A 14,768-nucleotide genomic window follows, 5' to 3' on the forward strand; every position below is an offset into this window, starting at 1 on the left:
CATATGATCAGTGCTACAGGCAGCTCTCAGTATGGCGTCCCTCCTTCCTCAACTGTAGGAAAGTCTGTATGACATGGGGCATTAGGAAACATCTGAGAGCTGGTATTTATCCAACCGTTTTGAAAATCTCCCTCATTCTCAGCCGTCTTTGTTCTGTTGAGATCTGTCGAGAAAATTCTTTCAAATCCCGACTGATAACATGCGGCTTAATTTCAGTCCACTCAATCACCACTCACAGTTTCCCTCCAAAATGACACGTAGCTGTGGCCACTGAGCCACCTGCTGCTGTAATTAGCAAACCGCTTCATCACATTTAAATATCTGGTGTCGGGGCCCGATGCACAGTGGCCCGATTATTAATTTCCAGAGGATAAAGGAAGGTTTAGCTACCTTAGGCAACTAGAGAATGGAGACGTCAATCCACAATAACCGCCACAGTGGCTGTACATTGGAGATCCTCTTTTTGGCTAATCTGTAAACGAGGAGTGCTCCTTCCCTTGCCGCTTTCACACGGTCGTGGGAGCGACGGGATTAATGTCCCTTCGCGGGGCCACACTCTTCTGGAAATTTCTTAAACAAGATCCGGAGCCAAAGCAAGGACACTCGCTCCCTAAGTCACTTTGGCTTCTGCGTCGGTGTGCCGACACTGAGCAGGTGTGTAGTGCCATATGCCATCGCCGGCGCCTAGATACTCCACCGCATGTCAGCACTGACATTTCCCCTCTTTCTCCTCAAACAAACGTGAAATGGATTCGACCATGAGGCTTCAGACTGGGAAGGCAAAAGCAATCTGCTGGCCGTCTGCAACGAGCAGAACCACCCTGCTGAGGCCCAGAGCTGCCCCTTCAGCATTAATCTCTGAATCCCTCCCCCCAATTCTCCATCTCAACTGCCAGTGTGATGCCAAATGTTTCATTTAAAGAGTGACAAAATGTGGCGTCATTTATTACCTCTCTGCTGCCTCTCTCTCTGATCTCACCCCCGTCCCCAGCCAGAGTGGCGGGCTGGGCCCCAGTCCGTTTGCTGAATGGCACCCAAACCTGCGCTGTCATGCTATGTGTGACGCTCTTTGGTTACAAACGATGTGAAGAGATGGGCTCTAAGTGTGTGTGTGTGTGTGTGTGTCTGGATTAGGGTTATATGTCCCCCACAATGTGACAAAAACATATTATTTTGAAACTGTGGATCTTTGTGGATCTGTGAAGATCTTTGGATGCAATCAAAAAACTAAAATTGCAAAAAGGCTTTTTAAAGTTTAAAAGTATTTTTTTTGGTTACTTATGGTGTGGGGTTAGGGTCATCATGTTGGGATTAGAGTCTTCCCCCTAGAGATTAATGGAGAGTCCCCACAAAGATACAATTACAAACCTGTGTGTGTGTGTGTGTGTGTGTGTGTGTGTGTGTGTGTGTGTGTGCGTGCATGTGTGTGTGTGCGTGCGTGTGATGTTAATAATGCACTATTCAATTATACCACAACACACCCAATCTCTAATAGTGAATTATGCAGTTGAGAAAATAAAGGCCACTGTAATTAAGGGGGGGGGGTTCATTGAGGGTTTGGGGTGCACTAATGAAGAGGCATATTAAGCTGCTTCAGAGTGCAGTGCTGCAGCAGTCGGGCTCCTCGTGGCTTCCTGAAGCTCTCTAGATGTGGACCTTCTCTGATACCTGTATGAAGCACCCCCCTCCCTCCTGCCAATTTGTGCACTGGGGGGGGATCTCACAGACACGATGCACTCGCCATCAGCACTCCTCGTGTGTTTTTGACCGCGTTCGCCATCAAATGAGCCTCGAAATCCAAAATGAGGTTCAAATGGAGCAGGGCAACTTTTAGCACATTCTGCAGTCCTGAAAAATCCTAACCATAAAATGTGATCACTGACGCTGTGAGGGGGGGGTAGAAGGGTAGAAGAGAAGAGAGGAGACAAATGTCTTCCAGATTGTGCTTTGTTCCATAAGCCAAAATCACAGATCTACACTTCAAATACCATTAAGTATGTTTGGAGTCCAAACTAAACTGCCACGTCTGGCCCGGACAGTCCGGGTCCAGCAGCAAGTGGCACAGGCCTCCTTACAGATGAGGTCCAATCCGGCGTTAGCAGAGAGGAGTGGGGAGCAGGATAAAAAGGAATTGTGGATCTGAGAAAACAGCTCAGGGTGGAGGAGAGCAGCCTCCGATGTGTGGGGATGTGGAGATGCACAGAGCGGGGAGGCAGGCCGCGGGGAGGCAGGCCGGGGGAGGCAGGCAGGCCGCGGGGAGGCAGGCAGGCTGCGGGGAGGCAGGCCGCGGGGAGGCAGGCAGGCCGGGGGAGGCAGGCAGGCCGCGGGGAGGGAGGCAGGCCGGGGGAGGCAGGCAGGCCGCGGGGAGGCAGGCAGGCCGCGGGGAGGCAGGCCGCACGAACACGAGCTGACGGCACGGGGACCCGGTGAGAAACAGACTCTGGCACAGGATTAAAGCACTTTCATCAGAATGCACAGTGGCATCCCTTTATTTCTTCATTTTACTATTATTTTACAATTTACAAACTAGATATAAAAGATCATAAATAAATGACATAAGTTATATGTACCTAAATCTGTCAAAAGAAAAACAAAAAAAGAAACATAAAAGAAACAAATTATTTTATGACTAAAGCAGATGCAATCAGATGCATAAAATGACAAAATAAATCATGTTTTGTTAGTTTTTTCCTGTCATAAACTAAATTAAAATGCATTGTACAGTACATTCTATGTTACTCTCCTCCATCAGACCTTGCATATTCCAAACAAATCCTTGAAGGATTAAAAAAAATCACTAAATTGCTATTTGAGGACAGCAGAGATGTTTGAAATATGTGACTGTCAGACATATTATAAAAAAAAAAATCCAATAAACACAATTTACGTCCTTGGAAACAGGCCTCGCTGACAGACATTTGGTGCAAATTAGAAATGAACAATGCAAAAATAAGAAAAACAAATATAGTATAGACCTTTCCCTTTTAAAAGCAACCCTGCAGCACAGTGATTACTCAGTTTGTCACTGCACCCGCACGAATGGTCCAGGCCGTTTTGGGATGAATGAGTCAGCCCATCTGCTGGCCAATCAGAGTTCAGCTCATATTCAGCGAGTGCCAAGGGCTTAGTCTGTGATTGGTGCAAGGTGTTTGAAGGGGCGGGGCTTCCGCGATGGGCAATGGTCATTAGAAGGCTGTAATAAATCCCTTCTGGTCTCCTCATGCTGCCCAAGAATTTGTGAGAACCCTGTGTCATTGGTGACAGACGAACAGCAACCCAGTCTCATGTTAGAGCTTCTTATTTTCCTGTCGTCGTGCTCCATGACCACAGCAAGACTGGATGAAGTGGCAGCACTGAGGGGACATTCGGTCACACACTGTGTGGTGGTGACATGCGAACAGATCCAGTAAAACAAATGAGGTCAGCAGACGAGTAACGACACTTCTGACATCACATTCTGCTAGTATCACTGAAGTACAGATCTTTGCATGGGGGTGGGGGGTCCTCATCCTGGACGAAGTGGGGGATGTGGCCCTTTTGCTCCACTGTAGGGTGGCACCATTTTCACCACCACTTCTGATGACGATGTGCTGTGACAGCTGGATCGGACAGGGGGGGGGGGGGGGGAAGCGGACAATGGTCAGATGATCATCATGTCACTGGGCACTGAGGACCGGCTTTCCGTCTGACTGAAATACTCCAGTGACAGATCGGGGAAACAGGACGAGGTTTCCGGGTTGAAAACAAGACGCAGGACGGGCGGTGCTGCTTACCTTAAGCTGACGTCCACAGAGCATCCCATAATAAGGCAGGTTTCCATCATATGCATCTTATTTTTTTGGTGGCTGCTGCCAGGTGCTGTCGTTTTTTGGAGTGGGATTGAAACAAACATACATGTGGGTCCGAGGAGAGCTGTGGGTCCGTGTCCAGGACGAAAATCGCTGGTACTGAGCTGGTCCAGAACCACATCCAGTCAAGAGGAAGCAAGAGGAAAAAACAAGATTCGACCCATTTGGAAGGTGGGTCTATATAAAGGCCGGGATGGGGAGGGGGGGGGGGACAAGTTCCTTCTGATCAAAGAATTTCTGAAAATGTCCTGAGGAAAATATACTTCATTCCAACAAATACAGCTTAATGACCAAAAAAGCTCCCCCCCCCACCCCCACCCCCCCGAAAGCAGGGGGCTCATTAGGCCTGACGTCTCAAACCAGCGTGCGTGAGAAACGCACCAAGTCACATGGCAGCAAATCATCTAGAAGCGGGTCACAAACCAACACAAAGACAAAAACAACGGCCACTTGGCAGGGAGGAGCCTCTGAAAGCAAAAAGAAACGCGTGTCCAGATCAAGGTGAGGGTCCTCGGAAGGCTTCTACTGGAAGGTCAGCTCCATGCCGCAGATGGAACGGTCCGGGTGCCGAGGGGCACATGGATCCTCTACAAAGTGCCTGCTTTTCCCTTCCCTCCCTCCTGATCCTTTTAAATTCAGTTTAAAGTGCATGATGAGGTAAACTTTTTTTTCGGTTTTGATTTTCTTTCCTTATAAAATCGGTGATGCGCCCTCCAGCCTCAGACGGGCACCATCCTGCCCTGGATGTGCTGCACCTGGGCCTGCATCGCCTGCACGCTGCTCAGGATCTTCCTCTGGTGGGGTGCCGAGGAGATGCCGATGCGCACCAGGTCGCTGGGCAGACACGCAGACACGCAGCAGTCAGTATTCACAGTGTGTACTTAGCATGTACGCTACCAGTCAAAAGTTTGTGAACACACTGAGATTCTCTACATTTGCATTTGCACCCTCTTAACGTTTACTAAAAAATACACTCTGTTCTTTGCAAACAAATAAATTTACAGTATGTTCACCATTTACGTGTCTCTATTAGCAAGAAAATCTTTGTTTTAATTTTTGATTAACTACCTCTAGTAGGTGTAACAACAGAGACACTTCAAGGTATTCCTTCTACAAGGGACATGAGATACTGCTCTCTTTCATAGGATGAAACAGGTAACTAGTGCATTTAAAGTCAATGGGCTGCCTAGGATGTTAGATATGCACTTATTTGACTTGCATTTTTCATTTATAGTTTTATAGTCGACTTTCCAATGTTTAACAACAATAAAAAATCTGCAGTTTATGAAACAAAGGGAAAAGTGGCAAAAACCCTGCACTACTTTTGACTGGTAGTGTAGACCAGCCGATTTCCTGCTTCACTATCTCACTCACTTGTCTTAATACTAATATTATTAGTATATAATTTCATATATATAGCAAATAACTTCATACTTCCTTTCTTACTGTTTAGTTTTGATAATAAACAGCAAGGTGGCCCTTACCATGTGGCCCCAAACCCCGCCCCAAACCCCGCCCCCAACCCCGCCCCTGCCCCGCCCCCTGCCCCGCCCCCTGCTCCGCCCCCACTGTCCCAGTTACTCACTCCTCAGTCATGTGCAGCACGGCCTCCAGGCTGGTGACCCCGCCGGCACTGAAGTTGTCCTTGTACCTTTCCATCCTGATGGCCTGAAGCCAGTCGGCCACCGAGCCCAGTGAGGAGAAGTCCGGGATGGTGGGGTCCAGGAGGGCTGTGTTAGGCCTGGGGGGTGGGATAATGAGTAAATAAGTGCCTGGGCTGAGTGCAGGCAGTTATTTGCAGGCACTTACTAGATTATCCCCTGAAGGACCTCTCAAAGCTTCAGAGGGGGCAGGGGGGGCGTGAGGCACTGCCCCCCTCCACACTGAAGATGATCTGATCAGTGGCCTGAGCCTCAGTGGCTGTTTGACCTGTACGGGTAACGGTGCCGTGCCCCCCCCCCCGGCTCCCCCCCCCGGGTACGGAGCCTAAGCAGCCACCAGCGTCGCGTGATGATTAATTAACGGGTCACCGCTGCTCTGCCGCTGTCACCCGCCGTCACCCAGCAGTGTCAGTGACAGCTCATTAGCATGAGCGCATAGCAACATATGCTAATGGCATCATTAATATCTATACGTGGCGGAGGGGGGGGGGCTCAAAAGGTGTCAGGGCCCAGGACGACGCTCCAGCGACGTGTGTCAGGGGGGTGGGTGGGGGTGGGGGGGGGGGAGAGTGTGCCCTCACACACTCTGACATAGTCTCTGAGACACTCCGACATAACTACCCCAGCGTACTATTTTTGCTATTTTTCTCCCTTCACCACTTACCCCCCGACGTAATTAGTCATCCACGACCATCCAACCCCCCCCCCACAACAACAGGGACAGATGAACTTCACAGCCTGTCTAACAGTAATAATGACAAACGGCCTGCATGGTTGGGACAAGAAAGTCCCGCCATCAAAGGACAAGAAACCCCCCCCCCCCCCAATCAAGTCACTGGTCACGGAATCTGATGGGGGACTGCGACTGATTGACAAGCACAGTCCTGATTACCAACTATAATGTCATATGACGCACTGTGTAAGTAATACACGCACTCTGCCGACTGCCCCCAGGGGGCGCTCACCTGCCCGTCTCGGCCCCCGTCCTCTTCAGGCTGTTGGGGTTGCGGATCAGCTTGTCCAGCATGTTGACTATCTGGCTGAATTTGGGCCGGTCGCTGCGCTCCTTCTGCCAACAGTCAAGCATGAGCTGATGCAGCGCTACGGGGCAGTCCATGGGCGGGGGCAGCCGGTAGCCCTCCTCGATTGCCTTGATGACCTGGGTAAGGGGTGGGGCGGGGTCCGGGTGAGGCACGAGTCTGCGGAAGGTTACCGTTATGACACCGGCAGCCCTACTGGGCTACTTACGATTCTCATGCGTTAAAAAAGACTGGGACTCACATCCTGGTTGCTCATGTCCCAGTACGGCCGCTCGCCGTATGACATCACCTCCCACATGACGATGCCGTAGCTCCAGACGTCCGAGGCCGATGTGAACTTCCTGTAGGCAATGGCCTCCGGTGCCGTCCAGCGGATGGGGATCTTCCCCCCCTGCATGAAAACCGAGATTTAAGGGACACAGTACTCATGCAGACACAGGCAGCGCGCACACACACACACACACACACACACACACACACACACACACACACAGTCCACATATTCATATTTATAAGGGTCAAAACCCTAATCCAACAATTAGCCTTTAGCGCTACCCACTGCTAACCTTAACAGTAAGTAACCAAGCAAAGTACAAAACTTTGACACTTTTAGTTTTTTGATTGCAGTCACAGATATTTATAAAAGTGAGGTCAGAAAAACTGTGCCCACAAGGCAAAAAATTACAGGTTTTTATCACATTGCAGGGAAATCTGGTACCTGATAATTACAAAAACACACAGACACTGAAACACTCAGAGAGACAGGAACACCCACATACACACCCCACCCGAGAGCTACAGCTAATCCACAGTATGAAAGAAGTATTATTAACGTGAATCTGATATGTGTTTGCATAAGTATCATTAGTTGGAATATATCTGATGCATGTCCTTTCAGACCATTTTCCATGTAACATGAAGATCAGTCAGCATTTTAGGCTGAGCGGCTTCAGTCGTTACCCACGATGCCCGGCGTACCCGTGTGGTGTAGGCGGCGTCGGGGTCGTCCTCCAGCACACGCGACATGCCGAAGTCGGACACCTTGCACACCAGGTTGCTGTTCACCAGGATGTCCTGGCGGCCAGGTCGCGGTGCACGTAGCTCATGTCGGACAGGTACTTCATGCCCGAGGCGATACCACGTAGGACGCCCACCAGCTGGATCACCGTGAAGCGCCCGTCATTCTTCTGTGAGGGAGGGATGAGGCGTCAGGCCTATGCAGGTAAGCACTGTTCCACGCGCCACCATCAACCATTTTCGTTTTACAGGGTGGTTAGCTCATTAGTATTCACGAGGGAAGCACTACCTGATTGGCAGTGAACATGAAAATTTTAATATTCTGATTCCCTGGACACACCCTCTTTTTCATCTCACCAAACATGGCAACCATAAGCGTGACGTACCCTCAGGAAGGCATCCAGTGATCCGTTCTCCATGTATTCCGTGATGATCATCACTGGTTTACCTGCAGGGAGGGAGGAGATATGTGATTATTGGGCAAATCGCTGGGCCGCCGGAAAGAGCACGTGTCAATTAACCGTGTTAGTTCAGGGACTGAACGCGGCTCCATCTGCTGTTAACTCATCATAGGTGTCCCGTGGGGGGGGGGCGGTCATTCTGCTGTGGGATTCCCACAACCGGCACCAATGACCTGCTGAACCAGATCTCAATCCCAAAAGGTGTTTTATTACTAAAAGTGAACGTCGCAGAATATCACGGAAGTCGCTGAACGTCACGGTAAGGGTATAAGTTTGTTGCATTCAGACATTTGCAAAGGGTAACGGCATCACGTATGTTTCACTGGCGCAAATGAAACAAGATCGTCAGACTGCAGAACGACCGCTGACTGATTAAACCGGATTTCCAGTCATGCCATCCAGGGAACCTGAACTTTTCCTGTGTCCACAAAAAGTGCCTTGAAGACCCAGCGGATCAAATTCAGTGTGCAGCCCCGGTGCCCCCCCCCCCCACCCCCGGGCAGTGACAGGCCCTAGCAGTCTCAAAGTCCCGCTTGGTCCGGCTTGGCTGCTGCCGTTTATTAATCTAAACATCATACACAACGAGTTATCTCCCCCCCCCATACAAACACTGAGGATATTTGCAATTAATGTACGAACTTCCATTCAAAAATAAAACAAAGGACAGCAACCCCCCCCCCCCCCCCCCCCCCCCCCCGGAGGCCCACACTGTGCCCCCTCACTCTTCCCCCACCCTCCGCTGCCTTCCACCCCCTACCTGTTCCTGCTGAGAAGCGTGATTGCTGATAAGGGGGGGATTCTCTTTGCTCAGCCCCAGGGGGGGGTGGCTGAGCGACAACACGCTTATCTCGCAGCGGGGGGCCGATAAGAGCCGTGTCTGTCAGTAGCACCCTGTGGGAGTCCCCCCCCCCCCCCCACATACATACACTTTCCCATGGCGGGAAAACTGAGAAGTGAAATCGGGGAGAGTGGCAGGTCACAGCCCCCCAGAGATCAGTTCAATTAACAGCAAAGCCGCGGACACACAATTAAGCAGGAAATAGCGTGTCCCTGCAGCGCTGAAGCACGGCTCCCTGACAGCCGCCTCTCCGCGCCGCATTTCTGGGCCCTGAAGACGTGAGGTCATCGCACCACGGATGGGAAGGACAGACTGTGAGCTGCCCCCGGATCGAGTGTCAGCGCAGAGCCAGTCGCACTCAGGCCAGACACCGTGATTGATGACCCCATCACAGCGGAACCATTTCTCATGACACATTAGCAGAGGGAGAGACCCGCTCCCATCTGTCGTTTTCCCGGGAGGGATGTCCCCATGCTCCATGCTAGGGGGTTAAATTTTACATCGTAGGTCAAAGAAGTGGGGGGTTGTTTAAACGCCACCTTGATGTCGCCCCTGCTTGAACAGGCTGATGTTTTCTACAGATCTAATCGGCACTTCTTCAGACCTGCGGTGTTTTGACTTTCCCGACAGATGCGGTCATGCCCCGAAGCTGCACTGGCGACTCTGACTCACACTTAGTGACCACGCCCTCCAGGTGGATGATGTTAGGGTGCTCGAACTGGCCCATAATGCTGGCCTCACTCAGGAAGTCCCGCCTCTGCTTGTCGGTGTAGCCCGCCTTCAGGGTCTTGATGGCCACGCAGATCTCCCCGCTTCGCCTGGCATCTTTAGGCGGCCCGCTGCAGACCTCGCCGAACTCGCCTGGTGCGGCGGGACAGAGGAGCGGAGCAGGAGTTTAGCAGCGGCTCTCTCCCCCCAGTCGCCCGAGTCGCCCCCAGGCCTCGCCCACCACGTCCCACACTGTGGTCGCCACTGGCATTTCCCCACTGCGTTCATTTGCTCACTGCGTTATCTGACCCTCCAGCCAAAAGACGGGGAACACACACCAGTTACCAAAGACAAAGCAGGAAATGACACGCAAGCCACCCACCTATTCCGATGACTTTTTCGATCTTAATGCAAGATGCGTCAATCTCCTTGGCAAATTCACGGACGGCTTGGTTGGGGTCCTCGTATGTGAAGGGGTCCACGTATATCCTCACACCTGCACCGCAAGAGGTGGGCAGTGAGCGTGGTGAGTGACCCCCCCCGCCCCCCCCCAACCGGCTGGCGATGGTGTACCTTGGTGGAGCTGCTTCTCCTCGTCCGCGTCCTGCTTGGCCTTGCTGTACTTGCTTCTCCTGTGGGAGACAGTGAGGGTTAGGAGCTGGAAGCCACACACTCGTCTCTTCAGAGCACATGAGGGGCGGAGCAGTAATTCTGCCTTGCGCTGGTAACCTTAAACAGGTTTAACTAATTCATTTGACCACCTTCAGGTGAGCACAAGCAATTGCAGGAGGGTCCTGCGAAACGGGGCCCTCCGCATGGCTGGCTGCCCCTCGATCACAGCCCCCATCACCTGGCGGTCTGTGGGTGCCTTAAGGCGCAGAAGGGGATTCTGGGACAAGATCACATGCCATGGGGGCATTTCCATAACGACTGGCCCCGAGGCTGAGGGCCAGTGTTATCCTGGTGGCACTGGGGCTAATTACAGACAGGTGGGAGGTATAGGGGGAGGGGCTGAGCGGGGGGGGGGGGTCACTGGGCGCACCCAGTCCTGGCATGTCAGCCATGGTCAGTGAAGGGGGTGTCTGAGATAAGCTCATGGGGGTGAGGGGCCCAATTCCTGCTCCCTGCTCTTCTGACTATTTTAGGAAGATTCCCCCCGACGCCTCAGAGTGCTTCTCCCGCTAACACTGAGCCCACCCTGGTGCATAGACGGGAGTGCGGCCGTGTTAATCAGCCCACCTCCCTGGGGGTGAGGAGCCCCGAGGAGCAGGAGCGCGGCAGCCGACGCAGCAGACGTTTAATCAGCATGGAGCGTGAGCCGTCTGTCAAAGCGTCTTCAACAAGGCAGGGAAACTCTCTGCCCCAGTGGGAGAGGGGATGGAAGAGATGAGGGAGAGAGGAGGGAGTGACAGGAAGTGAGAGAAAAGGAGAGCGGTAGGGAGGAAAGGAGAAGGAGGAGGAGAGAAGGGAGGGAGAGACAGAAGGAAGAAAGGGAAGGGGGAGAAAAAGAGGGAGGAGAGGAAGGAAAGTTGGTAGGGAGTAAGAGGGAGAGAAAGGGAGGACAAGAGGAGGAGAGAAAAAAGGGGAGATGGAGAGAGAGGGAGAAGGGGAGAGACAAAGAGAAGGATGGAGTGAGAGAGATGGAGGAATAGGGAGAGAGAAATGGAAGAGGGGAGACAAAGAAGAGGGCGAGAGGGAAGAAAGAGGCAGGAGAGGAATGAAAGGAGGAGGGAGGGAGAGAGGGGCTCTGGGAAGTGGTAAAGAGACAGGAGGTATGAGGGAAGAAAGGAAAGAAGATACAGAGATGAACTGGCCGAGAGATCGGAGAAGGGAGGGGCGCTGGGGAGCCGAGGCTCACCTCCTGCTGATGATGAAGGCGCTGATGAGGATGATGAGCAGGACCACACTGCCGACACCGACACCAGCAGCACCGTGGGGTTGGCACCATCGCCGATGACTGGAGAGGGAACTGGGAGGGCATACAGGAGCACATGAGCCACCCCGAGCCCCTGCAGGACGCACCCTGATCCTTGCTCAGCACTGTATACTCAAGGGGCCCCCACCCCCCCAGGGCAGAACTCACCAGAGTTGGTCATGAACTCGAAGGGGGCGCTGAAGTCACCATAGCGGCGGCGGTGCGCGCCCGCACGTGGAACACGTAGGAGGTCAGCGGGTTCAGGCCTTGATGTCGGCGCTGCGGGACGCCGTCTTGATGATGCGGTAGCTCCTCTCATTCTGGTCCTGGTGGGAAGGAGAGGGGTCAGAGGCAATGCGGAGAGGAGGAGACTCAGCCGCAGCTCCCACTCGCAGGGAAAAGGGCAGATCGTTTGGTCCTGCCTGACGGAATTTTCCGAGAATCCGTCTCACCTTCTCATAGTATTTGACCTCGTACTCCAGGATGACTCCGTTGGGCCTTTCCGGCTCCTGCCAGGCCAGGGACACCGTGTGCCTCGTGATATCTTTGGCCTGGATGGAGGCCACTGGGAGGGAGCTGGAAGATAAACAAGGAGGAGTGAGTAAGGGAGGAGGGACGACGCCGCTTAGCTCCTTGAGCACCGCTGAGGCCGCCAGCCGGCTCTCCCTGCTCAGATGCAGCCAAACTCTGAGCACCTTTGTGTCACGGCTTCCTTCGTGTTGCTCCACAGTCAGGAGACGAGCGAGGGGTTAATCAGGCTGCTCTCCTGCTGGCCAAACCGACAGAGGCTGCAGGCTCAGAAAACAAGCAGCTCCAAAACGCTGAGGCTGCCCCCCCTACCCAGAATTCCATGAGCCTGTTTGTGTTTACCTTGCATCCCACAATTCCCTGCTTCCCCTTACTGATCTGCTCATAGGGTCTCTACAGCCCCCCCCCTCCAAAACCACCCAAGCTGCCAGAGACACAGATTAAACTCCTTAGGACAACTCTACAAAGAAAGATGTTGACATGGTTTTTAATTGAAAAGATTGTTTTTACTCTAGAGTTAACAAATTAATTACTTAAATATTCATTTAGTTATTTATTCATTCGTTGCGAGGATTATATTTCCCCAAAGCAATATTTGGATGGTTCCTTTGTTAATTTTATTGATTTGTTAATTACATTAAATTCAGAATCAACATTCAGAGCAGGACACACGACTTCCAATCCCAGCTGGCAGGACATTGACAAATTCACCCCGCAAAACTTGCCACCTGGAGTTTCACTATTTACCTGCGCCTGAACTTCACGGCTAAAGTCAGGCAAGATGAGGGATGTGTACATCGTGATGTGAAAGCGCTTGGTGTCCGGCATGCGCCCACATTACCCTCCGGCCTTTAAGGAAGCCGCTGTGATGTATGTCTGCGATTCTGCCCTGATTACATTATGAGCCTTTTTGACTAGGAGCTCCAGGAACAGCGCTATCAAACCCGGGGCTTTTAAGGAGGGATAGAGTTCGGCCTTGGACTCAAAAGAGGGCCCCCATTGATCATTCTGCAAGGGCAGGCTGTCCCCAGCCCAACTAAGTAGATTTGCTCGCCCTTGTGATCCCACAGTCTAATACGCAGCGTCTGTGTCAAACAATTAGGGCTTGCCATTTGTGTTTCCCCGATCAATCTTGCTCTAACGTGTCTGGTAACAAAACCGATTTGTGGGTCTCCGGGGGGGCCAGCGGCAATGCAGGGCTGGGGGGGGGGGGGGGGCGTCGGCTTCCTCCTCCCCTCGTCTCCCGTTCACACACTCCTCACATTCATCATTTTTCATAATGTGGCAGATATTGCAGTTTAATTGTGTTGTGCCACTGGATTTCGCTTCTAAATGACGGGGGGGGTTAAGTATGACAGATTCCGGGCGAGTCCCTTTACTCTCGGGCACGCGGCGCAGACTGGGACGGCTCCGGATGCCATCTCTGATCTCTGCGGGAAGCGGCATGGCACGTCGAAGATGCGCAAGGTGCAGCCGATTTTCCGAGTGATTTCAGATTAATGACAGAAGCCCGCGCTGATTTGCTACAGGGTTCTCCATCTTTAATCATTTATAACAGCGAAAGCAGTGTGACTGAGGTGGAATAGGATCCGGAAACCAAAGACGTTTTAGAAAGCGACACACACACGTGCTTGTATTCATATCTTTGTGGGGACTCTCCATTCATTTCTATGGAAAAACCCAACATGATGACCCTCACCCCCCACCCAGCCCTGGAGGGAATTATTAGCCCTGTAGAAATACGCCCCCCTCCCCCCGACTCCTACAGGCCAGGGAGACGTGAAGAGCAGACTCAGGTGCGGAAGCTGGTGTTTCGTGGGGGGGCACATGAGGAGTAAAAACGAGCGGTTTTAATCATTACATGCCTCTGGCTCGCCCCTGAACGTGTAGTTAATAAAACCGCAGGTATAGGTTCCATGCCAAGGAGCGATCGGGCCGGGGTGGGGTCCGCACTCTCCCCAAAGGCCGGAGTAACAGCTGCCATAACTCACAGGGGAATGAGGGGGGCACGTCCCAAGAGAGAACCAGCACCCCCCACATTCTCTCCTGTTTCCTCTCTTTCTTGGTCACTATATTTTGAAAGAGAACCCTTGGATAGCGGAAGACTGACTGAATCGGGGCGCTCTCCCTCCCTCTCTCTCTCTCTCCCTCCCTCCCTCCCTCTCTCCCTCCCTCTCTCCCTCCCTCTCTCCCTCCCTCCCTCTCTCCCTCCCTCTCTCCCTCCCTCTCTCTCTCCCTCCCTCCCTCTCTCCCTCCCTCTCTCTCTCCCTCCCTCCCTCTCTCCCTCCCTCTCTCTCTCCCTCTCTCCCTCCCTCTCTCCCTCCCTCTCTCCCTCCCTCTCTCTCTCCCTCCCTCTCTCCCTCCCTCCCTCTCTCCCTCCCTCTCTCCCTCTCTCTCTCCCTCCCTCTCTCCCTCTCTCTCTCCCTCCCTCTCTCCCTCTCTCTCTCCCTCCCTCTCTCCCTCCCTCTCTCTCTCTCTCTCCCTCCCTCTCTCTCTCTCTCTCCCTCCCTCTCTCCCTCTCTCTCTCCCTCCCTCTCTCCCTCCCTCTCTCTCTCTCTCTCCCTCCCTCCCTCTCTCCCTCCCTCTCTCTCTTGAGGTATCATGGTGGTTGGATGCACACAGACACACAAACACCATCCCAGCTACGGCATTATTACACCACAGCTGGACGTAAGTGGGTGACATACTGCCTGTAAGCAGAGCTAATCCTAACCCAAACCCTAATCCTAACCCTAATCCTAACCCAAACCCT

The 14,768-nt window shown here is 52.6% G+C and overlaps 1 protein-coding gene across 1 annotated transcript in view; it reads right to left on the minus strand.

Moving 5' to 3' along the window:
* Positions 1-2,451: 2,451 nt before the first annotated feature.
* LOC125711679 (ephrin type-A receptor 4-like) overlaps positions 2,452-14,768 on the minus strand; it is a 29,536-nt gene continuing 17,219 nt past the window's right edge. The window contains 17 exon segments of the mRNA XM_048980866.1: positions 2,452-3,599; positions 3,774-4,682; positions 5,434-5,589; positions 6,475-6,668; positions 6,791-6,940; positions 7,528-7,622; positions 7,625-7,736; positions 7,953-8,014; positions 9,538-9,726; positions 9,956-10,069; positions 10,147-10,205; positions 11,432-11,489; positions 11,492-11,542; positions 11,657-11,701; positions 11,704-11,757; positions 11,760-11,814; positions 11,941-12,064. Coding sequence (XP_048836823.1) covers positions 4,568-4,682; positions 5,434-5,589; positions 6,475-6,668; positions 6,791-6,940; positions 7,528-7,622; positions 7,625-7,736; positions 7,953-8,014; positions 9,538-9,726; positions 9,956-10,069; positions 10,147-10,205; positions 11,432-11,489; positions 11,492-11,542; positions 11,657-11,701; positions 11,704-11,757; positions 11,760-11,814; positions 11,941-12,064 — 1,633 coding nt within the window. The 3' untranslated portion in view covers positions 2,452-3,599; positions 3,774-4,567.

The sequence above is a fragment of the Brienomyrus brachyistius genome, chromosome 17 (genome assembly GCF_023856365.1).
Source record: "Brienomyrus brachyistius isolate T26 chromosome 17, BBRACH_0.4, whole genome shotgun sequence".
NCBI lineage: Eukaryota > Metazoa > Chordata > Actinopteri > Osteoglossiformes > Mormyridae > Brienomyrus > Brienomyrus brachyistius.